At 39.1% G+C, this 27,305-nt stretch overlaps 2 protein-coding genes across 3 annotated transcripts; one reads left to right on the forward strand and one right to left on the reverse strand.

Moving 5' to 3' along the window:
- Positions 1–809: 809 nt before the first annotated feature.
- On the reverse strand, positions 810–17,179 carry nipal2 (NIPA like domain containing 2). 2 transcript variants are annotated; one of them, XM_077576003.1, is made up of 11 exons: positions 16,953–17,179; positions 13,875–13,943; positions 11,822–11,990; positions 5,923–5,982; positions 5,554–5,675; positions 3,526–3,622; positions 3,165–3,300; positions 2,937–3,025; positions 1,938–2,001; positions 1,764–1,841; positions 810–1,185 (listed from the first exon to the last, which is right to left on the reverse strand). In XM_077576003.1, the coding sequence occupies exons 1-11, from the start codon at positions 17,040–17,042 to the stop codon at positions 1,155–1,157; spliced, it is 1,005 nt and encodes a 334-aa protein (XP_077432129.1). In that variant the 5' UTR covers positions 17,043–17,179; the 3' UTR covers positions 810–1,154. The 2 variants fall into 2 exon arrangements, with proteins under 2 accessions (XP_077432129.1, XP_077432128.1); XM_077576002.1 differs by having other exon boundaries at positions 1,764–1,861.
- A 5,504-nt stretch (positions 17,180–22,683) lies between these two features.
- LOC144058079 (uncharacterized) lies at positions 22,684–26,363 on the forward strand. The gene is made up of 5 exons (XM_077576304.1): positions 22,684–22,710; positions 22,807–22,909; positions 22,988–23,036; positions 23,114–23,208; positions 23,997–26,363. The coding sequence occupies exons 2-5, from the start codon at positions 22,863–22,865 to the stop codon at positions 24,655–24,657; spliced, it is 852 nt and encodes a 283-aa protein (XP_077432430.1). The 5' UTR covers positions 22,684–22,710; positions 22,807–22,862; the 3' UTR covers positions 24,658–26,363.
- The last annotated feature ends 942 nt before the right edge of the window (positions 26,364–27,305 follow it).

Genomic DNA, 27,305 nt, shown 5'->3' on the forward strand with positions numbered 1-27,305 from the left:
GTAGTGAACCCATGGAGGACCATGATTTGTAGCTGTGAGAACCTTTTTGACACTGGTTCGAATACCTTACTGTTGAGATTTGTTGTAGCAAAACAGCCACAAGACATAACGGAGCCTTCATGATGTTTTGCAGGAGATGCGACGATCTTATCCTTTGTATGCTTCTTTTTTTGCAACTGTAAACATAGAGCTGATGTGACTTGCCAGAAAGTTCCAGTTATTCAGCTTTGTGGCTTGTCAGTAAGGGGAAGCTTGGTTATGATCTCAGGATGTCTTGAATGTCTTGAGTACAATGGAGAAATCTGGTTTCAGAAAGCTTGGTCTTAGTGAGTTAATGCCTCAATTACATGTTGACGGGTGATTTGGTCACAACAGTGAACAAAAAAAGTACCATCACTTCATCCATGTTATATTTTTCTAAAAATACAATCCTGTTGCACCATAAACCAGTGCCCGAGTAATTAATTACATTCCATTACAGTCTTTCAACAAATTAGCCTACATTGTTGGCATTCACCCGTGGGAACAAAAACTTACCACAAACTACTGTATGTGACACAACACAGGCAATGTGAGAGAAGGCAGACTCCCACTTAAACATCAAATCTTGTATACACATCCCATAATGTGTGGGTGGTAAGAGGGAAGCAAGGGTTTGGTTGCTTAGCAACCCTTAACTTTAGATTCAGGTCTTTATGTGGTTTGAGGTTTATTTGAGGTGAAGTGCATGGTATGTCTTACATATGGCACAAGGTTTCATTAGAGTGGTTAGTCAACCCAAACCACGGACAGTAACCAAAACACATGCGTCAAACACAGACCACATTTGCTTTAATTTACAAACCATCACACACTGCTGAACCCTTTTGTTTCAGATCTGGACAAGTTGATATCAACTTCCACTTTTGGGAGTTAATAGCTCCACATCACATGTGAGCAGTGGACTATTTTTCTTGTCTGCAGATCAACGTAGTCCAGAGACGGTCTTCAAATGTGCTGCCTATTCTCGTTTGGCCCAGCATGAGGCACGTCTTCACAACTTCACTCACGTCCTCAGTCTGAACACATGGGATGGGTCTTAAGACTCTTCTATTTGGTCACCTCTGTTACACATGAACTTGGCTGCCAGCGATCCATATGATTGCGTTTTGGCTTCAGGCTGCACTCTGTCTGTGCGGCTCTTTCCTGCGAACACAAACAGGAGAGCTCTTTCGATGTACATGCCAGATCTGCTGCACTCAGCCATCATAGAAATTGTGGCTCACTTTTTCTACTAGTGATTGCGTCATATTGTCTAATACAAGTCAAGATATGTCAGTTTTTTGTCAACCCCGCCTCCCAAAATTTCTTGACAATATGTTCTATGCAGCCCCACTAGTCTAAATATGGTATTCTGGTTAATATTGTGTTAGTGGAATATGAGTTATGCAGCAAAATCCAGCAGTTTTTATCAATATCGCAAGGCGGCCATTTTGCCACTTGCTGTCAACATCACAGATGCTCAGGTAACAACCAATCACAGCTCAGCTTTAGAAAACAGGTTAGCTGTGATTGGTCATTGCCTGAGCAACACAGTGATGTCATCTTCAGTTAACAGCAAGTGGCAAAATGGCTGCCTTGCGATATTGATAAAATATGGCTGGATTTTGATGCATAACTCATATTCCAAAAATCTGAATGTCATGTTTAGTGAGGTCACATATAACATATTATTGTCAAGAATGTTTATGGTTGACTTCCCCTTTAAATGCATGATAGCTTACCAGGGACCATATCCATTGGTATAAAGTTGCCATCTTGTTTCTTTAATTTTGGTCTGTTTCTGGCTATCAGGAAAACTCCTAGGAACGATAGCAGACATCTACCAAATAAAAAATGTAGAAACGTTTACTCTGCGCAACAGTTGAAATCACAAGCTCAATTCTTTGAATACTCACCCAAAAAGGAACATGAAAATATTCAGTAACGCCAAGCCTTCAAATTCCTGGTAAAAGATTATCCCTGTAAAACAAGATATTCCACATCAACTCCAAGAAGAAAAAAAAGGGTAAAGTTGAAGGTGGCCAAAGAGTACACAGCAAAATTTCCTATCAGTAAATATTTATCATTAGGTGCAAGTGTACCTTCTCATTTGATTGTAGTATTTTTTTCTTTTTTCTATCTTGCAGCTAGTTTGTGTAATGCTCAACAATGAAAAATAATACAAATTCTACCACTATGCTCTGTTCCAGTAAAAATGATTCTCGCTTTCATCACTAATATTTTGCTGATTAGTAATATTCATCCTTTAAATATTTTTACTACTGCTCTTATTTGTGCACAGCATGACAGAATTAACACGTGCATAACTAAACCTCCAGTTAGTTCTTAATCTTAGTGCATAAATTGGAATTACTTTTCTCCAAGATCTATATTAATTTGGTGCATTGCTCATAAAATATGTTGATAATTTATCCATCCATTCATCTTCTACATCAATATTTCTCAACCTTTTTCAGTAATGTACCCCCTGTGAAATATTTTTTCATCCCATCTTTCCATATCGTGCTACCCCGCGCTCCCCCAAGCTACACTCAACAAACACTCTCATTATTCCCAATCATCATTGTTGCTCACTGTTTATGCTGTTAGGTAGGAGATAGCTGATGTTTTTTTTCTATCTAGGGAATGTGGCAGGCGATCAGACAGCGCCACTGAGAAGCTAGCTAGCTAGCTAGCTAGCTGTACATGAGAAATTAGCTAGCTAGCTGTATGTCCCATGCATGTGTAAATGTTAAAGCCAAGGTGCTACTGACAAGATAACTGATTGGTTGCCCATGACCAAAAAGTGTTATGCTTCTCTTTCATAAATGTGAGAATAAAATTGTCTTAAAATGTACAAAACTGGCCCTAGAATCGCAATGAGCTGCAGAGTGATTCTCTGGTGACGAACATACCTGCAACAATGGCACTTGCAGTGAAAAACACAAAGTTGATTGGAACCACCTCTGTGGCATCAAACATTTTCATTGCCTGGTTGAGAAACCTGTGAATGAGCCCAACAATTATACTGGATAGAAGTATAGGTGGACTGACATAATTGTTATGGGGGATTTATCAAAGTCGTTCTGTCCAAGAGAACAGTTATAGAGACTGTAAAGCTCAAAAAGAAAAGTAGAACTGACTTGATCTGAAAGGCACATGAGACGACCAGGATGACGAGCATAACGTAGAAGATGGGATAGATGAGCTGCAGATGACCTTTTATCGTCTCTGTGATCATTCCCGACACAGCCTTCACTGAGATGACTGTAAGAGAGGCTGCAAAAATACAAGGAACACATTACTATTATGAAGTAGCCTACTGTAATATGAGCCTCACGTTTTTAAGTATTAAAAATAATTGATCTGTTTGGTGTTAATTAACAAATTGCGTAAATGATGAGCGAGAGCAGATCCATTTTGGTAACCAGGCAACGCAAGACCCAAATTGGTTAAATTCCTGACCCGTACGCCCTCAATCAAGCAGCGTGCACTTGTCCATACCAAGCAGTGCCACCAGCAGCATCACGACGACGATGTGCTTCATATTCTTCTTCTTGTACAGAAAGAGAAGGACGCAAAAGGCGACGACCTCTATCATCTATTGGGAAAGGAGAGTGATAGGGATTCATTTATGCAGAGCCCATTTTCTCAAACTTCTCACAGAAAATGAAACTTCCATTTGCTCTCCATCTTTCCCTGACCCCCTTATCTCTATGACAAAGTGCTCTTTGCAGACAAAGAGCGGCACTCTTTAATTGAAACAAATGACCGTGGCGGAGGGGGAAAAAATGAAATAAATTGCAGTGTTTTAAATGAGAAGAGCTGTGTCCTTGCGAGGCCAATAGCTTTCAGCTGTTCAAGGACCTCCAACAAACACAGCAAGGTGGTGAAAGATGAAGAATAAGAGGGGAATACAAAAGTAGGGTGTGCAAAAAGGGCAGCCTGACCTTTAAATCAATCCAAACCACCCCTCTGCCTTTGGGTAATATGTGTGTGTGTGTCTGTATTCATTACATGATTTTATCAATGCGGTTCTAGTCTGCCATTGTGATTAGTAATCTAATTTCTGAAGCATTTCTCTTGCACATTTCTTGCACCAGTTAACCAGATCTAAGTGACGGATGTGAATTCGAATAACATGGTTGAGAAATGCTGCTATTGCTACTCAGAGCACACACACTCAGCACTGACTGAATTACTCGGAGAGCTGCTAGCTGTTCTGATCTTATTCTTGGCCTGGCTCGAAGAACTATATGTGCATGTAATAGATTCTCTCGCAGGCATAAAGGGGGAATTTGGAATATAAATGGAGATTTGGGAGGGTTGAATTTATTGGTGCGTGTTCCAGCATGAGATAGATAGTAGCTTTTGTCAAAAGCGCATTCATCCCTATGGTAACAGCTAACAGTATGTTTACAACATCCATGCTTAAGGTTAAACTAGAAAGACCACTGTGTGTGAATGGCCTTGCATGCATCCATCTATTTTCTACCGCTTGTCCTTGTCTTTAGGGTCGCAGGTAATGGACGTGTTGATCACCACGTATCAGACTAGTGTTTTTTTTTTTTTTTTTAATCCTTTAGTGTACCTTTTAGTAAGGCAGAGAGAAAAGGAGACTACTGTATAAATATGCCAGTAATACCAGGTTAGAATCTCAATCTTGTTTTTTTTTTCTTATGTAGCATGTTCAATTTAACTCATTAGCTCCCAAAAACGTATAAATGTTTTATTTCAAATGTTTTAAGTGTTCCAAAGACGTATTCAAACGGTTTCCCCCCCAAGACCATACAGAAGGCTTGGATGCAGCCTCTCAACTGCAGAGAACGGTTTAGAAAATGGTAGTTATTACAAAAACGGCCAGAAGGTGGCAGCAGAGCAAAAATAGATCAACCAGGGCCATGTTGAAAAAATCTAATTTACTCACAGTTCTATACGGATTAGTAAATAATGATGAAACATAGCTATATTCTAATGTTAATTGCTGTGAAATGGAAACACAGAAATATACTTTTTACCCTGATGAATGAAGAGACTCTAATCTTTCTTTTGGTAGGTTTTGGTAGGTTTTAGTTTTTATAGCAATAGAACACAATATTCTGTGGGCCTTGCAAAATCATTCAAAATCCAGTAAAACAGCCGGGAGCGAACAGGATTATTCCAGTGAAAATAGCTGGGAGTGAATGAGTTAAAAGTGGAAGTCAACCTTAAACATTTCTTGACAATAATATGTTATATGTGACCTCACTAGTCTAAACATGACATTCTGATTAATATTACTTTTGTGAAATATGAATTATGAAGCAGAATCCAGCTGTTTTTTTTATCCATCTCAGGGGGCGGCCATTTTGCAACTTGCTGTTGACTGACGATGACATCACAGTTGCTCAGGGCTCAGGCAACGACCAATCACAGCTCACCTGTTTACTGAAGCTGAGCTGTGATTGGTTGTCAAAAAGAACTAGAACTCCTCATAAAAATTCTTACATAATTGTATAAAACGGCATGTTTGGAAAGGGTTGCAGTACATACAAGGTACAGCAGGAAGTGCCAGCTCATGATATAGAACTGGACCAGATGGGCTGTAATTTCAGTGGATGTGTGGGGGGCAAAGGTCACCAAGACGTAGGTTCCTGTTATCGCCAGTGTGCCACCTAAAGAGAAGACAAGAGGCAAGCTGACAACTTATTCATTGGCTAAAACCCTACCCCCAACGAAATAAGGAATATGCAGTGATTGCATCAAAATTCAATAACAAATAAAATCCAGATACAAAAGCACTTGTAAATCTCCAAGTTTCTTCATTCTGACAAATTGAACTTAATAAAGTGATTTCTTCACTCATCTAACAATCTGCCAGCAGATTCATGTTCTGTTATTGTTCCTTGAGTGTTTGCTTACCGACAACGTCAGAGACGCGCACGGTCTCCTTGAGGAAAATCACAGAGATGATAGCACTTGCTAGAAAGACAAATAACATTTTGTTCCTATTAGTTTAACAGCATCTGATTCTTTGTTAGCCGCATTAGACACTAAGCTCTAATGCAGCCGTTTCACATGCTGAGTCACTGATTGTCCTTCAAAATCGCAAAGTATACACACAAAAAAAAAGGATAAATATCAACATTTTTTGATGACAGTCTATGCTTGTAAAATATTTAGCAACTTTGGGATTGACTTAGGGAAAGGATCATAGTTTAAACTTGACAGAATATAAATACAAACAATGTTTGGATGGATGAGGAAGGATGACAGCAATAAGCTTCAATTAGCAGATAGATGAATTTTCGAGCCCAAAGGATGAAAACTGTACATCGTAAACTGATAGTTTGAGTTGCCTGTAAATGCTGTCAGAATGCCGAGACGGATGGAGTTCATTAAGACTTGATAAGAACACCAACATGATATTCCATGCAGCATGTTTAATGAACTCATTCATCAATATCAGTGTCTGTCAAGAGATGTGATATTGAAAAACAATGTTTTTTTTCATGGCAAGCCTCACAAATCGTCGTCGTGTTGCCCCGAGATATGCAGCGAACCGGGACTGACGGGTACCCATTACGGTGTTGCCGTGTGGCAGAGATGGATTGTGATGCAGGACCACAGACATGCGTCAATAAGGACGCACACAGATGGATGGCCACACAAACTGCATGGGGCAGTCAAAACAAAAATAAGAGGAAAACACACAGACAGATGAATCCGTTAGCGGCAGAAAAGTGTCATGCTGGGTTTTTTCTAAATGTCATCACCCTGGTGAGTAAATCACTTTTAACTCAGTCCTGGTGGTACAATGTACTGTAATTGAAAATAATGACAAACACAAAGCAAAAGACAGCCGGGCAGACTGTCACCTTTAAAGTTGAATCAATAACAGTAAATAAACAGATCAATATGAGGCACACGCATATGTGTGATTCAATGTGGTGATAAACATGACACACAATTTCTTCACACATTGATTGCCAAGCAATAGCAGTTTATCTTGAATGTCACCACTAGAGGTGATTTGTCTGGCACTGAAAATGAAACCAAACACTTTTAACACACAAAACACGAGTTAAAGCAGTAATGTCTCAAACTACTGAAATGTTGGAATTGTCTGGAGCGGGAAACAAGGCTCGTATGTGCACAATCCTGTAAAAGGACATTAGTGGCTATTTAGAGGATACAAAACACTCTCTTAAACAGTCTGTGGTTAAATATTTCATATAGTGAGCATTCAGGGCAAACATTACACACACATTAAGAAAGATGTCTGTGCCTCTGGGAGCAGCTGGCTTTTACCAAGTCACCATAGCAACACCAAATAAATTGAGATTCACACAGCTTGATAAAAAGCGAAATGTGACAACACCAACCTCGGAGGTAAACAGTCCTGTGGTGGGAGATTTGTGTGTGTGTGTGCGTGTGTACACTGAGCATGCATCAGATTAGTACATCTCCTCTACACAACCCCTTAGTTTTTCCTGGAAAAGCCTCACTGAAGGAGAATGCACATCATACATTGTGTATTCAATCAAGGTACCACACAGTTAAAAAAAAAAAAGAGAAAAAAAAGTATATATATATGAACTCGAAAAAAAATTGGGGGGTGCTATTGTTCACTTGAGCAACCCCCCACACACACACACACACAAATGGGCTAAATACGCCACTGTATGCTACCATATTGCTCATCTTAAGTAAACAATGCTACTAGCCACTATATGCTAAAGTTAGATCCAGTAGTATTTGGACATTTTTTACATCCAGGACTGCCAGTCATTTGTTGGCAATGTATAGAGTGACCAAACGTCCTGATGTTCACTTTTTTTTTTTTACATCCTGTCCAGGCATTCACTGGATTTTAATAAATTCATGAAAATGTCCGAGGCAGATGCACCGAGTTTTTACCGCAACTGCAGACTGCTCCCAAGTCGATCGGAAGGGGTGTAGTGGGAAAAAATGCATTTTTTGTATGTGTGCTAGCCAGTGACACGCAAGTATCACATTTCGTGGGATTTTGTATAATTTAATTAGTTTATATTATATATTTATATATCTATGCAGCCGTTTATGGCACTTGGCTCTGAATCCACGGACATATTGCTCAGTTTATGAGTCGCCAGCTAGCTCCCAGTAACTTGCGGGTGTTAAAACACGATAGCATTCACGCGTAGCATTCCAAAGGGACAGAATTAACATTTGTCACCTTCAAAGACTGTGTAGTGTCCAAATATTTTTGAGTCACCCAGAAATGCAGGCGCTCAGAGGTAAAAAAAAAATGCCATCTTTTTGCGATACATCTTAATTAGCTTAGCTAGCTAACACTAACCCTATCTTAATAATCTTAAAGTCTACAATTGAATCACATCTTTATTATTTTTTTCCCCAAATTGGGTTAACTATAATTAGATTTGTGTTACTGTGATATTATAAATCACTGCCGTGTAAAGTGACCTTCAGGAGCGCATGCCAGCCTCATTCCTCCAAGTGATGTATTAACATCTATGTCAAGGTGAAACGTGGCTCCGCACAACAATATTTGGAAGGATGCTGTCATACTTAATTGTGACAAGGGGTCTCAGAGGAAAAGGAACAGCAGTAACTGGGATTAGAGTGTCATCTTATAACAGCCTCATCAATGCTCTCACTCCCCCTTGTTAGAACATTTTTCAGAGCTTATTCTTTTCCTTAGCCCCCTCTCACACACGTCTTTTATCCATCACCCACTTTCAGCACTATACTTCCTCATGTTTACTCAGCCAAGGACTCCTGCGGTGCCCCCACTCCCAAGCCAATCCTTCAATTACATCCAACACTATAGGGTAGGTGTGTGTTAGCTAGCCAAGTATAAACCTCCACACGACCTGGGTGTCAACACAGTAGACTCGGTGAGTAAGGTGCTCCTTTGGCAGTATCAAAGTGCTGAGCTGCTCTTTCAAAACTCAATTAACCTGCATATTATATCCACTCTAGAGTGCCAGACAGTCAATAGGCCTTCCAAGAAAAATGACACTAAAACGGAAATGGGCACAGCAATCGTTGACACCCGTGATTTCGTAGTGATATCATTTTACTTACAGTAATGCATTATTCAAAGCACACATTGCTATAGGAAAACTGTTTGAAGCATTTGGGTAATTGGTATCATTAATAATCATGAGCAGCCGTCACCTCCGTTGTGGTGAATGAGCAGTTGCGCGAGGTGAAAAAAAACAAAACAAAAAGAAACTGTTTAATGTTTAACGTGTGTTTGGAATGTGTGCACAGAGCAGCTGTCAGCTGCAACGAGCAGACATGCTTTGTTTTGATTGGATTGTGAGTCAGGCTTAGTTCATAACAGCTTAGTTCACACTGCAGACACTGTCAAATGAGCAAGTGTGGAAGTGGAGAAGAATTGAGGATGGAAACAATAATGTAGAAATGGAAATGAGTCCAGAACATCACCTGCAACTACAATTTTGTTGCAATCACACGGTTTTATAATACGAATGATTTATGATGGGTGTCTGGTATCAGGCAAGGAATCTTGCAAAATCCCCTCCGCATTAAGAAAGTATTTGAATTAGGGATGTTAGATACCACTTTTTTTTCCCAGACAGATACCAACCAGTACGAGTAGTCAAATCCCAAGTAGTCGCTAACACCAAGAACTAGTGATGCACCGAATATTCGGCCACCGGAAATTTTGGCAAAAATGTGCATTTGCGGCATTTGGACGAAATAAAATTCAAGCCGAAAGAATATGGCCGAAAGAGGATGTTGTGGCGAAGCAAGCAAAAAAATAAATAAAAAAATGCTGCAAGCAAGTGTCTGTTTGAATTAAACACCAAACACGGGAGTGAGCTTCATTCATACACTGGAGAAGGAGAGGGTCGCTTGATAAACAATGTCGAAAAAAGACAGCGTTGCCGAGTACTGCAGGTGAGCCACTCTTTCTCCTGCAGCACCTTCCTTTTTTTCTTTGTTGAGAGTCCCTCGAGCGCTTCCACTTTTTCACTTGCATTCTGGTGGCCGTGCTAAATACTTGAGCTAATGTTAGCACTATTGCTATCAACAGTTTTAAACAAGTAAACACTTACCACTATCTCCGGGTGACTACAGATCTGTACAGGACGCTGTGTGTGACTTTGCAGTCCGTTCCCAAAACCGATTGGCTGGTGCTAGGAAATGTATTTATTTTTAAACGTTGGCGAATATGTGAATGTGACGATTTTACTGCGCCGCACTGTGTCCCGCTCCAAATACGTCATCCGCACCGCACGCATCCGTGCCCGCAGGTGAGAAGTACTGTACATTGACTATAAAGTGCAATTGTCAGAAAATGCTCAGTTGCTCACCCCGCGTTTGGTGTTTAATGTACCATTCGCCAACATGTCTCTGATGTCTGTGGTGTGGACGCATTTCAATGTATATTGTGCTTTGTTAAAATGCCCGTGCTAAACAGGCCTAAATATTTTATAATTATACTATAATTTTAATTAATTAGAATAAATGCAATGATAATAAAAAAAATTGCATAATTTTTGTTCGGCGTTTCGGTTTTCGGCCAAGCATTTTTCATCTTCGGTTTTCGGTTTCAGCCAAAAAAATTCATTTTGGTGCATCCCTACCAAGAACCGATTCGACTAGTACTTTTGAGGACTAAAATCCCCCCCCCCCCAAAAAAAAAACCCCAATGAAAGTTAATTTTAAATAAAGTCATATATATCCTATATATATATTTTCCATAAGATTGAATGAGCTTAATGACAATTTTCTGTTCTTCTGGTTTCTAATATCTAGCCATCTCCAAGTATTAATACCTTGAAATAAAGGCCCAATATCGATACCTGGTATCGGTAGGTTAACTCATTCACTGCCATTGACGCCTATAAACGGCAAAAATTCATTTGAACTATTTCTATTAGTTTAACTTTTTTTTCCCTACTTTTGTTAGCAAGAGTATGAAAACCGAGACATTTTTTTAATAATCTTTTTTTTTAATTTAAGAAAAGATTATTAAAAATTAGGGGCATCAGGCGATTAAAATGTTAAATTGTAATTAATCAGATGACTTCAATAGTCAACTCACGATTAATTAAAAATGTTATATCTGTTCTAAATGTACTATATTTTTTTTTCTAGGTTTTCATACTCTTTTTAACAAAAGTGGAAAAAAAGTTTTGAACTGATATGAATAGTTCAGATGAATTTTTGACGTCTATAGCCGTCAACGGCAGTGAATGAGTTAAAAAGTTAAAAGTGCCGAAGGTCATACAATATGGAAATAAACCAAGTTGCAGCTAGATTCAACTTTACAAGTAGAAGGTAATAGAATGCAGGTTGCATCTAACAAAAAGAGCATAAGCAGTACAGTAATGAACGAATGAGAGCATGGAGATGAAGCTAAAAACGCATCAAAGGATTAACCATCCTTGTTTTGATTTTTTGTGTGTGTGTCTTTTCTGTGACATTTATCCTAATAGAAGCGCAAGCGTCAACAACCGGAGAAGAAAATCCCTGCGAGTACTGTGAAATGAGCCGGCTCACATTTCAAAGCAGCCACGAGTGGCCCAAGGTCATCATTTGCGTAGCTACATTGTCACTTGTTATCAAAGATGTGGCACCAATTTACATGTTCACATGTTTCTTTCAAACAGCATTATCAGTGCAGGTGAAGGTCCCCACACAAAGACGAATGTGGCGTTACCAAATAAAAATCACACTATCATCAAAACTGATCTGTAATGTTTTATGTTTCATGTCAATAGTGGCCTGTGAAAAAAAAACACCACCTGGAAAATGCGTGGGGAAGAAGGTCACAACTTACCTATGACAGCTACGCAGCCCAGTGGCGCTATGAGGGATGCCGGGGCAAAGCCGTAGGCAGCAAAATTCCCCAGTTCACCAACACCCATGAGAAGCAGACCGCACCACCACAGCACAGAGGTGTAGTAAGGCTTGGAGCCTCGCTGGGCCAGACAAACGTGGGCATATTTCTGTTAGTAGAGAGAGGGAAGAGGAGTTTGTGGCAGCTCCAGATCAACACAGTAAATGCATACAACACACTTGCGCATTGCACTGTTGGCAAGAAATCATACTGTACATTCTCAGTAATATGCCATAATAAGGGTTGTTGTGCTCGTTTTAATATAAACATAAAACGTTCAGCTGATTAGCATTTAATCAGAGAGGCGGCGTGACACCAATTAAGCAAGTCAATGAGCTGAGAAGCTCTTCAAGTCGATTAAGGACACACACCTTCACAAACAAACTCCGAAACAATGCTCGGCTGCATTTGCGCATTTAATTGAGGCCGGAATATGTCTCAACCTCAGTCGCAACTGTTGGAAAGGGTTCTTTTCAAGTCACTTTTCATCCATCTGACCTTTATTTTGGGAAGATGATAACTGACAAGGCATGCATTTTAGCCATTTAAGAAGACTTGGGTAAACAACAGCAGTGAGACAATGCCAAAAGAATAGATTTTAAACTAAAGTTGTAATATTGATAGTAATTTGAACATACATGCTTTCACAGTCCCTTTTTGTGCGTTTATCTAAAAAAACAAAACAAAAAACAGTTACTTTAAATTTTTACAGCCCGTGAGCCAACTTTCAGTACATATTTGTTGGGTCAGATAAATTCTAATTATTTGAATTAATTTCCCCTAATAGACAATAAATAAAATACTTTGTCCAGTAAATAGCAAACACAAACAAGAGATTGCTACGTCTACCTATGACAGTGTTAAACCAAAATTATTTGGAGTGTGCAAGCGGGAGCATCGAGCAAGAGTGACTAGCAAGAACTAGCTGGAGTGGCTAACGAGCAGCTAGCAAGCGCAAAATAGAGGTAGACAAGCGGCGGGAGCCCCAATCCCGGGACTCAGCGATGACCACCTGCAAGCCCCAGCTGTGGAAGTCGACTCATTGGGTCCGACACTAGCTGCAAGCACAACCAAAAGCTTAACTACGACCGCAAAGTTCTTCTCCTTCAGGTAGCCATAGCAGAAAGATGGCGGCGAAACATGTCAGCCCCCTGTAAGGTGAGGCGTGACCCATGTAATAAAAATGAGCAATTACTGGACAGACATTTATATTTAAAAAAATTATGCTGACGTGAAACAATATTATGTTTTTTTAGAGCTGTCAAATGATTAAAAATTTTTATCAGATTTTTAACACATCCTAGAATTTAGATTAATCACGATTACTCGCTTAATTAAAAAAGGCTTCTTTTTTCCCCCCGCCAAATTTGAAGAGCACTGGTTATGTGTTCATTCTTTTGACATTTAATGTTATGAGGACGTCTTTTTTTGATCCACTGCACATGCTCCTCTTTTTCTAATCAGTTAATCACTTGCATAATTTAAAATGGAAAAAAATTACCCCAATATTTTGACATAAACAAATATTCTAAATGTGATACACAAACATTTATTAAATGCTTTACTTTAATGCATGTAATTATGTTTATTGCTCAAACAACCTGTGCTACCTTCAACGTAGCCATCCGCTGTCATGCTAAAGGATAATCTATGGTCAAAATTAATAGTGCCATTAATCTGCGTTAATTTATGAATAATGCGAATTTTTTTTGTGATTAATTAATCAGTTAACGCTTTAACTTTGACAGCACTAGTTTTTTTTTTGCATATTAACTAGTTTTTTTTGCATATTACTGAAATTAATAGTGGGATTTTAAAATGAATGAATTATAAATTCACGAGATGGCACTAAATACGACACACTGTCCCTTTAAGTACCTTCCCTAGCATTTATAAACATATCAGTAGGTCACACATTTGCTTCATAAATTGGTGGAACAGGAGATTTGCACCAAAGTGTGAAAATAAATTGGATTCGAGCAGAGCATCCTACCTGTATGTTGAGGGAAATGCTGATGAGGACGTTCCCACATATAGAGATGATGATTCCTAGGAGATATGCCTGTGGAGGCAAAGAGTAAACAGCCAGGAGATGAGGTGACGCTCCACTACTCACACAGCAACTCCCACAATACTGCAAGTCTTCCTTCCAGCTGTCACTATTACCAAAGTTGCACACAGCCGTGAAGGTTCTGTTCAAAAGCACGAGTGTTTGCATTTGTGCCTCACTTGACAGTTGAGACTTTGGGAATATCAAAATCTCTGCTCCCATATGGAATAAACAGACAGGAAGCATGGACATGGAACAGCGGCATACAAAAAATTGATTATCCAATAACAATACTACGTTAGCCCGATTATTCTCTCTTTTTTATTTCCTTCTTCACCATATGCTCCGCATTCACCTCTACTCAGAACTTACTTCATGCGTTTGTTGACTTATGAAAGACATGAGACCACGCCACAAGTAAACAGGATTACGACTTAAGTGTGTGAATGGCTTTGTCTGAAAGTGGGAATATGTTTGATGATCACAGTGTATCAGTGGTATAACAGGATTTGGGAGAAGGAGGAGGTAGAACGCAGATGGGCGGACGGATAATGAGATTGCAGGGCTGATTTCTACTAAATGGTGTGCATCTATGTGCAGTGTTGGACAAACTCGGTCCTCGAGGGCTGGCGTCCTGCAGGTTTTGGAGGTTTCCCTGCTGCAACGCAGCTAATTCCAATCAACAGGATGGTTACCAAGTTTATGCAGAGCTTGCTGATGAGCTGATCATATATCAGCTGTGTTGGAGAAGGGAAACATCCAAAACCTGCAGGACTCCAGCCTTGATCTATGGAGTATAATATGATGTAAAGGACTAGTGTTAATATTTATCAGCCATTTTTTTTAAATTTAGTCTCAGTTTTAGTCCAGTTTCAATCACGTTTGTTAGTTCTTTCATAGTTAGTCAACCTCATCCTTTTTGTATTTAGTCCATTGTTAGTCGACTATAGATCAAGCATATAGTCTTTATTTTAGTCCAAGAAAACATTATTTTATTCATCTAGTTTTCGTCAACAAAAACTGTCAACGTTTTAGTCATGACAATCATTTTACCCCTGTATATTTTTTGGCAGCAGATAATGTTGAACATTTCAGATCTAAAACTATTTCACATAAAACATTTCTCTCATCTTTTTGATGAAAAACAACTTCACACACGATTACAGTATAGCAACAAGTGTCTACTATGGCTCCATGCTATGAGCTAGTAAGTTAGCCAGCATTAGTTAGCGGTCGGATTCACTTTATTGTTGGAACGTTATAGCCGTTGGATTAATGTTACATTATGATGATAATTTACTTTTCACATGACAGTGTCACAGTGACAAATTAGCAGAGAAAAGGTTTTACAAAATCATATCATTTTTCGTCTCGTTTTTGTTCATCAACTAAAATGTCCATAGATTTTCGTCTCGTCTTTATTAATCGACGAAAATGCATACTGTTTTTAGAACTGCTTTTAATTTGTAATTATTGTCCTGTGCCTTGTTTCGTCTGTTTTTCCTATATCACGTATTGTTTAGACAAATCTCTTTAGTGTTAATTTTTTTTAGAAGTCTTAACTCTGAAAAACATGCAATTGTTCTTTTTGACTCTGTAGTTTGATTCTTGTTAAGTGTGTTTGAGTTTGTGGATGGTTGGACATTTTTGTTGACGCCCTGCAGGAATACGTCATCTGCTGTGCAGTAAAGCACTGAACAGCAATACATACTAATCACCATTAACCTGATTTTACGGATATATTAATGCGGCTTGACTTATCAAACCTGGCTGTGGTGTGCCGCACTTACTGTATTTTCATACACGTGACTGTCAAAGCATTAGAACGACTGAAGCCAGCTGAAGTGTGAGACAGAATGATATTGTTATGATGTTCGCTGGCATTGTGGGTAGCTTGGGACAAAGGAGGCTGGGACCATTATCCAGCTCTTCAGGATTCTTACAGTAGATCCATTCTCTGACGCCCACCCGCGAGTCATTACTCACTATTTGTGCCTCTCTTGCCTCCTCTGTTACTCTCTCCTCTCTGCCACCCCAAAATGTCACACACAAGACGAGACAGAGGAGCACACAATTAAAGGAGAAGACGAGCATGAGGAGAATGTGAACATTAGAGTGGGAGGACAGAGGACTGACAAAACAATGACATACATGCACCAACTGTTACAGGCTTTATCATATACAAACTTTCTGTATTAGGACAGTGAGTCATGGAGTCCAGGGCTTTCTACACAATAATGTAGTCGTGTTCACTTTAGAAAATAGTGACAGGGGTCAGCATTAATATATCACTGTATTGGCTGGCTCCCAATACTCATTACACAAAAAGCTTTAGAGACAAAACTGTGCAGTTTGGAGAGATGAGCATAATTTCTTTTGTGGGCATAAGTGGTCCATATGGCTTGCGGCGAGGCTTAGGGGGAAAAAAAAGTTCAATGAAACTTTACTTTCACCTTTATCAAAAGCCTAATTTGAAAGGGAGGTCATTAGATCCATGATACAACTTCACAAGTTCACAACTATCATCAATTTACACCCATTATAGGTAGTGGCTATTAAAAAAAATAATGGCCTATACACCTGTTAAAAGGGCAACTGTTTATTTTTTGCTGAAATTTTTTCAGACCAAGATGAATCATTCCAAAATTTGTTTCATCCCATCATTTGGAGGAGAGAATAAAAGCAAGAACACAAAGACAAAACATCCCAGCCTGACTAAATTGAGCAAAAACAAGCATAAGTCTCCCAAAAGCATGAAGGAAAATGCTGTGCTGTCCGATGAAACCATGGCTGAACACATTGGCAATAATTTACAATAAAATACGTTTAGGGTCAATTTATCAGTGCATGTCAGCATCATATCCACATTGAAGCATGGTTATAGCAGGAGCCTATCTTGTTTTGGGCTATTATTTCCCCACCTGGAATTTCAAATGTCAGTCAATTTTGTCACAAAACCCTTCAAGACATTGTGATCCTTTTCTAAACAATAGCCAATGTACAATATAGAGTCAAGTTTACCTGAAATGGATTTTCCATGACTTCAGCCCGGTGAGCCAGGGCGATAGTCACATTAAGAGTGTCCCAGGGGACACTTAAATTCGCCATCATATTGCACTACAGTGTCGATATTTTTGTCTTGTACGGCTTCCCGCTTCACATTTTTGGCCACCGCTTGTCAGCCCTTTCCATCCCGTGCATGTCGCGTGTACATCGTAGCAGGACATTCTCAGGGAAAACTTCTTCAAACTTCACTTTTCTATGACACGCCTGAGTGCTTTGCGGTCGTAGGAAATATGGACGCATACACTAACCGGTGCCAATTACCAGCAATAACGCACTTAAGGCGGAGAATAAAATGAAACTAATACAGTAAAACACCTGATGAGAAAACGTTCTCTGAATGGCTACAAATCCGACGTTTCTAGGGAAACGAGGCGTTTATGAAAAGGGGATTTTGAACAAATACGTGTGTCATTGAACGCACCATAAACAATGTTTCAAGCCATTGATGTATTTAAGTTCATCCTGGAAAACAGTACTGGTGAATTCTCTTATTTTATTGACATATGGAAAACTATATCGATTATCTTAGTTCAAAGCACTTATTATTCTGTAGATAGCAAAATAACCTTAAACTGCGATTTTAAAATCTGTTTATATGTAGTTGGATGTACGTTGAGACCATGTGTGAGGGACCATTTGTCATCTTTACAAAAGTAGACAGTGAACTACGTATATGCAAATATACAGTTGTTTCACTTATTCACTTAGTGCTTTGTCAAAATAACCTGGACGGGTCAGCACAACACTATCACGTGATCACGTGCAAAAGTTCATATCTCTCCCAATTTTTACTTCTTTTTTTTACGAATACGAAATTTTAAATTTGACGTCACACATACTGTAATCATATTGCCGAGGAACTATTTTTATTCACACTCATAAGGTAAGTACTATGCATTACAGTTGATAACATTAAAAGAAAACCTATAAAGCATTCTGTACATGTACAAAATATAAGCACAAAAAATAACAACTTGAACCTTTGAAAATATTTTTTGTACACATCTCACATGTTCATATAAAAAGTAAATGAGGGAATGCTTAAACATCAGTTTAATTGCGATGCATTTTCAGTGCTTCTTACAATAAGACTACAAACAGCCAGTTGATATCTTCAAATGGGCTTCTCATGTTCTCACCTACAGTCAACAGGTGTTTCAGTGTCTGAATCCCTTTTGGGAAGCTCATCTGCAGCTGAAAGGGGGAAAGAGAAAGGCTCGTTTAAACAAGTGTCGCACATGAAGCCAAAACGTGGCTCCTCTGTATGGGTCCAGCTGCAGGTCCGCTCTCTGTTCAAAGAGATAAAATTTGAAAATACGGAGCACCCTTTCATATGAACTCACTGAGTGATGCTGCTGCTTTATTTATGAGGAACACTGGTTTTCTGGTGTTTGCTATGCCATCACCTCTGGCAGATTTATGCTTTGATGTCAACAATAACAGCTCCCTATGGCCTGCAACCGGAACACACATTATGTATTATGGGCAGATCATAAGCCTACCTATAGTTGAATATCATATTTTGTTCCCATAAGGTGTACTTGTAGTTGTAATCCTTTGTTGCACTTGCTAACCTTTGAAGTCAATGTGAATCTAATATTTTTTTGGTATTCATTGTGCTGTTTTTAGTCTGCCAGCTCCCTTTGCTGTAATAATCAACAGCTACCTGATGGGACTGCTGTGGCGTGAAAGGGAAGAGGAACAATAAAGGAAAACATAGTTCATTTGAATTGTCAAACTTTACATGACTAAACACATTATGCTTTTTTAGTTAACGTTTCTAATAATCTCTCAAGACACTGCAGGGTTATCAACCGGAAGGTGAGCTTTGAGTGACAGATTTTATCATGCATTTGGGCATTATATTATCATATATTATAATATTCAAATAAGGTCAAATAAGAGTTTGAAATATTGTTGTTCCCTGACCTTCCTGACTGAACAATGTTGAAGGGTAAACATGAGGAAGAGACGAGAGTGGAACAATCGATAAAACAGCGATTAAAAGATAGTGATAACAGAGGCTGACTATTGTGCTAGTTGAAAAAAGCAAGCAAGGTAAGCAGTGAGGAATTTAGTTGAGAAAAGCCGGAGCAGCAAATGTAGTCGCCACAAAAAGACTCCTACGCACTCTTTGTCGAGCCTACGCCTCTAATTTTGAAGGAGAGGAAAACTTCATTTTCTCTCCCCCTCTATCTGACATCTTTATCTCCTCCTAATCTTTCTCTGCACCATCCTCTGATACGAAACCACTCCTGCGTGTTCAGGACACTGTGAAAGGCACACAGTACATGCATTATTATTTCTCTTCACTATTGTGTTGAATGAGGTAATAATAATAATTAATTTAAATAACCAACCGGCAAATCACACATATACTGCATAAAGTAGTACTTTACAACACATTTTACTTTACACACTTTACAAGATTAAAAGAATAGAATGAAGATAAAATATAGCAAAGCAGTTGGAAACATAAAAGCAGAGAGGGAGCATCTGGACTCAGACCTACAATAAATCATCATTGATTCAAGATAGATTTAGCAAGTGCACTGAAAACTAAAATTCAGTTGCATTTTTAGAATGCGCTATAGCCTGGTCAGACACAAAATCATGTAAAAGTATAATGCTTTGTAATAATGACGTACTTTTTATGATGTACCTGTGCTCATCACACAAGCCCCCACAAGTGAGGAATACGGTGAGAGTGTGATGTCATGAGGAATGGTGATGTAACAATCATGAAGCAAGTCTTTTTGATTAAGTGCCTTTGGCGACTAATAAAATCTACATTGGACGATAAAATAAGGCATTTTTAACCTTACTTTGGTCTTTGAGCCATATGGCAGAAAAATAACAATGGATTTTATTGATGGAAGCATAGGCGTCTATCGACCCATCATGGTATGTTGCTTAGTTTGTACTGGACTCTAGACATGTTTCTCTGTTATTCATATGGCACTTTTCCAGGTGGTGGCAACAGACTGAAAGTATGCCAGGTTTAACCTGGTTATTCCCTCTTGAAGGGTTCTCCTGGAATTTAGTGAGGTTACAGGGAGAAGAGACCAAGAAGGTGGAGGAGTTGAAGTATTTAGGGTCAACAGTCCAGAGCAATGGAGAGTGTGGAAAAGAGGTGAAGAAGCGTGTGCAGGCAGCCTGGAATGGGTGGAGAAAAGTGTCAGGTGTGATAGAAGAGTTTCAGCTAAAATGAAAGGGAAGGTTTATAAAACTGGTGAGACCAGCGATGTTGTTTGGTCTGGAGACAGAGCTGGAGGTGGCAGATGCTGAGGTTGTCTTTGTGAGTGACCAGGATGGATAGAATCAGGAAGGAGTACATCAGAGGGACAGCACATGTTAGAGGCTTTGGAGATAAAGTCAGAGAGGCCAGACTGAGATGGTTTGGACATGTCCAGAGGAGAGATAGTGAGTATATTGGCAGAAGGATGCTGAGTTTCCAAATGCCAGGCAGAAGGTCTAGAGAAAGACCAAAGAGGAGGTTTAAGGATGTAGTTAAAGAGGACATGAAGGTAGTTGGTGTGAGAGGTTGCAGAGGACAAGGTTAGATGGAGGCAACTGATTCGCTGTGGCAACCCCTGAAGGGAAAAGCTGAAAGAAAAATAAGAAGGGTTCTCCTGGAATTTCTAGGCCGAGGGCAATTTTTAGGGAAATTTCAGACAAGCAAGCAAACTGTCATCCCACCTACTTCAGGGATTGTTGTAGGTCATGCTCAGAAAGACCACACGTCCACAAGTTCTCCAACCTTGTCCCTCACCAGTTCCTGGGTGCATCTTGAAATTGTCCATTACTGTCTGAAACATAATCAGATGTTTAAAAAACAAAAACACACGCAATGTTTTGCTCTCATTGTGAGTGTGTTAGGATCAAGTAATTCCAAGCAGCAGTTCCCCTCACCTTCTACTAACTACCCCATGTCCACATCACAAACTTATATAAGAATGGACTAACTGCTTCCTCCCTGTAACGAGAAGTGAAGCCACTGATGGCCATCTTTGTTCGCTAAGCTTGCCTAGCTTGAATACATTGAGTTCTCTGAGATGTTTTCACGTTATTTACTGTCTCTACGGCAAAATTGCCACAATATGTGGCATATGGTTTGTACCAGTAAGTCTGGGAGAAGTGCTACATGTAGGAGAGACCAGTGCTAGTTGTATCACTTTTTATACTTTTATCTATTTCTTGAAATCAATACATCATATATAAACAAAATGTATACCAGATGAAAAGACCAAAGTCTTTTTTTTGTATTCATGTCATTTTCATACTTTGTGTCAGTGCAGAGTTATATGCCATTAAATAGAGGGAGTGAACATGTGACATGTTGCCCCACCAATGGGTAAGTTGTCTCACTATATGGGGTAAGATGTTACACTGGATTTTGCAACTAATAAAACAAGGACAAAATTATCATTTTTCTCCAGTTTATTTTGTTATTTTTGTTTTGTTTTTACAGTCAGAGAAATTGTTTATCATTGATCTTGAAAACGTACCATAGTCATTGAGCAAACTTTAACATAAAATGTTATGAAATAGATTAAACTCCTCAGGAACTGCTGGCATGTATGTCATGGCTCTCAGCCTCAAATGCCTGTTTTGCTTCCCTTAAACTGGAAATGTTAGAATAAATTGAATTTAAAAAAAATAAGGCACTTGAGTTAATGGATGGTTCATCATGAAACTTAAACCATTTCTGAAGTGGGCATACTGTAGTTCCAACAACGACTGGAAAATCAATTTTTAAACAATGAAACATAACGAATTTCCTCACTCTTCAGACTCATTATCTGAAGGGCAATTCTGGTATATGTAAACCGAGTTGCCAAAGGTGCATTTTTCATTGGCCTATTCTTTGCATATGTGACAACAAACCCCAAAATGACTGAGGCAAGTTGCCCCAAACTACCATGTTGGCCAATACTTGCTCTAGTCTAAAGTTAGCTTAAAACAGAGCAGTGACTGAAACATGACACGATGCCTGAATCTCTCCTCTAACGAGTCCACATGATTTGCTGCTAGAATTTGTCTATGTACGACGCCTATTTCAAAACATGTGATGCTGAATTTTTTTACTTTGGGTTGTGCAAAACAGATAACTGGCACTCATCTCAGCTCACAATGTGATATTCTCTTCTTAGACAGTACACAACCCCTGACCATTTTTATGAAGAAAACTAGTATTCCACTTTTTGATTGCATCCTCTGGTGGAGAAGAAAATTGCAATGTGACAACTTACTCGTGATACAACTAGCCCCGGTTTCCCTACGTTTTATCACTAAGAATGATTATTAATGTTCTCTTACAAGGTATATCTCTTGAGTGCTACTCAAAGATTGATCTTCATCTTGTTGTCAGAGCCATCAACAATGAAATGAAAGCAAAACATGACTGTGAAATGTTAATCTGACATATGTGAATCACAATTCACGATACTGAGTGCCTGTGCCGACATGAAACACAAGTAAATGTATTCAAAACATATAAAAATCCAAACTGAACTGAACCTGTTTGCCTCTGTCCACTGCCATTTGACATTAAACCCCACACACATGCATTTTTACATGCAGGTTAAAATTAATTTAATAATGAAACAAAACATGATATCTTTTTAATCTTACTTTATAGATGTTTTTTGACACTCCCGCATATAGAAATGCTGTAAAAACTTGCTGGAACTTCCACTCTTACATGATTCAGGTAAGACCCAATTCTAATATTACATACAATTGAGTTACAAGTCATCTTTAATACTTCAGATGACTGTTTTTCTTTATGAGATTGGATTATTGGCAGAACTTTTGAGACTACAGCAGGATAACTTCATCCCATTTGAGGTAACTACTGAAGCAATGACTGAACTTCTGGTGGAAGAGACCAACAAATCTCTCAGAATAAAGTAAGTCACTGGAAACACAAGTTTCATGGTACATAAACTCGATCAGATTATTTTCAAACATTTTGCTTGCATTTGCAGGCTCTGGGAGTTTGAAGTGGAAGAATGTTTTGAGGCTTATGCCAAACTGGTAAGATTATTATCTTGAAAACGTTGGGAGTCAGTAACATAACGTTTGGTTAATTTTGCAATTTGTTCTTATGTCAGGCATTTGAAGTGAATACCAGCATGAAAATGAGAGACATTGAGTTTGAAGCCAGGAGACTCCTCGACTCTCCTGAAACGGTCCCTTCCCAGTTAAAGTGAGTGTCTCTTGATTCACATTCATTACACCGGGGCACACTTTTTTTTTATTGAGTTGTGCTGGCTCTATAAAAATGGTCAAATATTGACATACATCGAATTATGAACGAAAAAGGCATGCCTGCAATGTTTATCTAACACTATTATGTTTTTACAAAATATATGGCTACTACTGTACCTTTATTCCTACTATGCCAACTTTCTGTTTGTAGATCTTGATAGTACTGACCTACTGGGAGCTGCACACACTTCTCTCACTGCACTAAAATGTGACCACACAAACAAGTTGCCGCATAGCAGTAGATGAGTCCAATCGTATAATCAGTTCTTCTTACTACAGTCTTTTTACAGCTCATCTTACTACAGTCTTACTACAGCAAATGGAATGATGCTTATCCAGATGGTAAGCTGTGGTAAAAAAAAAAAAAATTCTGACATGCTAAAAAAAAAACATACAAGCTGCCACATAGCTGTAGAGGAGTCCAATCGTATAATCAGCACTTCTTACTACAGTCTTTTTACAGCTCATCTTACTACAGTCTTACTACAGCATATGGATTCATGCTTATCTGGAGGGTAAGTTGTAACTTGACATGCTAGAAAAACTGACTGTAATTTTGGAATCAGCGTGCCAATTTTATTAAACCATCATAAAAATCCAACTCAACATATATATTTTTTTCAAATTGTTCCCCAATATTATTAGCTCAAGTAGATTATTTGTGATGTCTATGTTGCAGCATTTAGCAAACATAATAATATATAATTTGATGACGATCACTTGCAGACATCCTGGGATCATCAGCAAAGCTCAGCGGTTTGCTGGGAACTTGAAGCAGCATGAGGCTACCGACACCAAGCTCCTCACCTTGTATGAGATAGTGGTAGAGGTGCTTCCAAAAGTCCTGCAGGGCTTCTGGTTCTCTCCTCCCAAAACCCCATTTAGCATGCCATCCCTGTACCTCAGCAAAATGGCCGTCGGGGTGACACAGGCTGTCCTGGATTTTATCTCCCTACCATATTGCATGCAGATCCATATCAACTTCTCCAACTTGATGAGAGACAATTTGGTCCTGTCTATCAAGGATAAAGTGAGACAGGCTTTCCCGTTGGATGACCTAGCAAATAACTTTCCTAGCTTTCAACCAGAACTGCTTAAGACCATCACGCATGTCGCAGTGGAAGAAATCTGCCCACTTTCGCCGTTCTTTACTCCTTTCTTACCTAGCCCGTCTTTACCATTTCCTGACCATTCCCCGAGCACTGTTTTACCACTGTATGATGAAGACCTGAGAGAGGTGCTCACTGAAGAAACAAATTCCATTCTTTCAACGTTAGCTCTTCTCCCGTCAAGCGAAGAAAATTACATTGAGCATGATGTCACAACCGACGTGACAATCAATGAAATTTGTAAATGGTTGAGGAAAAAAATATGCTGCTGTTGCTAACTATCAGTTCCATGTATTTCAATTTATGACATTCAGTAATAATGACATTACAGAATGTGTATGTGAGAGTTGGATTCACGTTTTTACTCTGTCCATCTACTGTTCAACTGTCAGGGGTAGTAATGGGCATAGTAACATAGCATGAATCAATTGATTGATGAAAATCGATGATTATGTCTTTTAACAATTGAGTGCTGTACTTGGCTGCAACCAGATTGTATTTCAGTCATCAAATAGTTTTCGGCCTGAAGAAGAACCACACATCAGCAAGGCATGTTACACTTTGGGTTTACAAAGTTCAGATAATTTAGGGATACATTTTTTAATCCCATTAAAAATAATAATAACAACTAATACATTCATTTTGTTCATTTTTAAATTAAAATTTTCTCTTTGATTACGGGAACTTTAATTGCCAATAGCCATCCGGACGTTAAAGTCACACATCCCAAAACTGGCGTTTGCGCTGCCATTTTGGCAGCATAGAAAACGGTCTGCCACTTTGAGTAAACGGCAAACACCACACTTTAGCAAGGGTTGACAGTGGTTGTGAACCAGCTGCCCCAACAAGAAGAGGCAAAAAAGGATTGAGCATTCTCCAGGCTACCAAAAGAGGAACCAATGCGTAATAATAATAGCAGCATCGCCGGGTTGAAAAAAAGAAGAAGAAGCACTTCTGACACTTCATTGGCAATCCAACCTGTCCACCTGACACATGTATATCATGTCCTTTTCATCAGAGTGACTCCCAATGCTCTTGGGCGGAAAGTTGACGGATAAACGCAAATTTTATCCCTCGTCATTGTAGTCTATTAACGCGGCGCCGCTACTTTCTTGCCATGGGGTCGTGTTCAGAGAAATAATCACGTAGAGTCTGTTTCAATCTTAGGCCTCACTAAAGTTGTATAGCCTATTATGCTTTTGATTGTATTTTTATTGGTGACGATGACTGAAAACCTGCTAAGACATTTCATTCACACACTTGAATCGATATAGATTCTGGCAGAATGAATGATTTCAAAATTGGCACTTAATTTGGTGGATAAGAGAATTTTCGATACAGCAATCTGTACATGTTTGAGGCAATAGTATAGAGTCCATTTTCCTCTGTGTGCTGTCAGAACTTGCAGTCAGAGGAAAAACACAATTTAAATAATCTCATCTTTCATTTAAGAATTAAATCATAACTGCAACAGTAAAGATGTGTTGGGGCCTGCAAGGGATTAGGCTGCATGCATGCACAGCGATGGGCTATACAGTACACAACGATAATCAGCATCATACAGAACCTGAGGTAAACACTTTGAGAGGATGATGATCCCCGAGCACTCAATAAGAAACATTCCCACACAACCACAGATGAATCCCATGACTGAAGAGGATTAATAGAGAAAATCTGCTATGCTCCAACATTGGGGTTGTGTGTGGTTTCAAGGCTGTTGTCGAGCTGGCAAATACCTCCAAACTGTCATTGAGAGGATTCTCAAGAGGCTCGCAATAGCATAATAGCATCATGTTGTTTCTTGAGTCACATCCATCCATGTTCTATACCACCGCTATACATTCTTAGAAATGACTGGAGCCAATCCCATCTGATTTTGAAAGGCCTGAGGCTGAATTCAAACCTGTGACCTTCCCTGGTAATATTGTATAAAATGGTCTACAGATGAGACCATTCATGTTATTAATTTAATATATTTTCATATTTGGCAAGACAGGAAATAAAGAGAAGTGGACAAAAAGGATTAGCAACACATATTAGCATGTGTGTGTTTTGTATTTGCAAGACAATTTAATGTCTTCCTTCTGACTTTACGACCATGCCTAGTTTCTGTTGAAGCTGAATTATGTTTGTGACCTGACCAGCATTTCCCAAAGCTTTCCTTGAGGGCAGATTCGTCTGCTACTTCCATCATTTCCTTCAATCATGTTGAGACATGAGGAACATACCCATCTGTGTCTTATCAATAATGGCTCTTTTACAAGGTCACAGCTTTGTCACAGGTCATATATTTTACCTGATGACATTGATGCTGGTATCATCCCTGAAGTGATAAAAAAACAGATGGTGTCTTGCTGTGTTTAAAGAGTCCTACAGGTCGAATGTGGAAATTCTGTATGAAAAGGGTTGATCACAGGGTTGTCACGGTAGGTATTCATAATATCACCATATCACAGTAATAATAAATAGGGACTGGTATTGTCTTGTCTCAGTATGACATAATGGACCATTGGGTTTAAAATTTAGTCTTGGGTCAGCTATATGTGGGCCAGTCGTTTAGTAGGGCTTCTATATAGCGCTCTTCCTGGTTACAGCATACGTGCCCCCGATTGTCTACGTAACACATGTGACAATATGCCCAAAGAAAAAGACTAACAAGGATTCCCATTTTTATTTATTACTTGGCTGCTCCTATATCTGTATTGCCTTTGGTCATTGTTCATCAGTATTATGAAACACCGCCCAATCAATTTGGCAGAATTTTGCTGGATTTGGACAGTCTGTCTCTGAACACCTCTGAATTCATCTCCGGCTGCTTCTGTGATCACCCAGTGCCACTGGCAGCCATGCATGCCCAAGCCATCACTGCCTCTGCCAACTTTTAATGATGGTGTGGTAAGCTTTTGATCATGTACCATGCCTCCTT

The sequence above is a fragment of the Vanacampus margaritifer genome, chromosome 9 (assembly GCF_051991255.1).
Source record: "Vanacampus margaritifer isolate UIUO_Vmar chromosome 9, RoL_Vmar_1.0, whole genome shotgun sequence".
NCBI lineage: Eukaryota > Metazoa > Chordata > Actinopteri > Syngnathiformes > Syngnathidae > Vanacampus > Vanacampus margaritifer.

What these genes read in the sequence shown, in the direction of transcription:
- nipal2 (XM_077576002.1), bottom strand. Translation starts at nt 17,042, where the DNA reads ATGATGGCGAATTTAAGTGTCCCCTGGGACACTCTTAATGTGACTATC. An exon ending in GCGCGTCTCTGACGTTGTCG is followed by an intron (nt 5,676 to 5,922) that starts GTAAGCAAACAC and finishes TCTTCTCTTTAG; the next exon opens with GTGGCACACTGGCGATAACA. An exon ending in GCTGCTGGTGGCACTGCTTG is followed by an intron (nt 3,301 to 3,525) that starts GTATGGACAAGT and finishes GTATTTTTGCAG; the next exon opens with CCTCTCTTACAGTCATCTCA.
- LOC144058079 (XM_077576304.1), top strand. Translation starts at nt 22,863, where the DNA reads ATGACTGAACTTCTGGTGGAAGAGACCAACAAATCTCTCAGAATAAA. An exon ending in AACAAATCTCTCAGAATAAA is followed by an intron (nt 22,910 to 22,987) that starts GTAAGTCACTGG and finishes TTGCATTTGCAG; the next exon opens with GCTCTGGGAGTTTGAAGTGG. An exon ending in TTGAGGCTTATGCCAAACTG is followed by an intron (nt 23,037 to 23,113) that starts GTAAGATTATTA and finishes TTCTTATGTCAG; the next exon opens with GCATTTGAAGTGAATACCAG.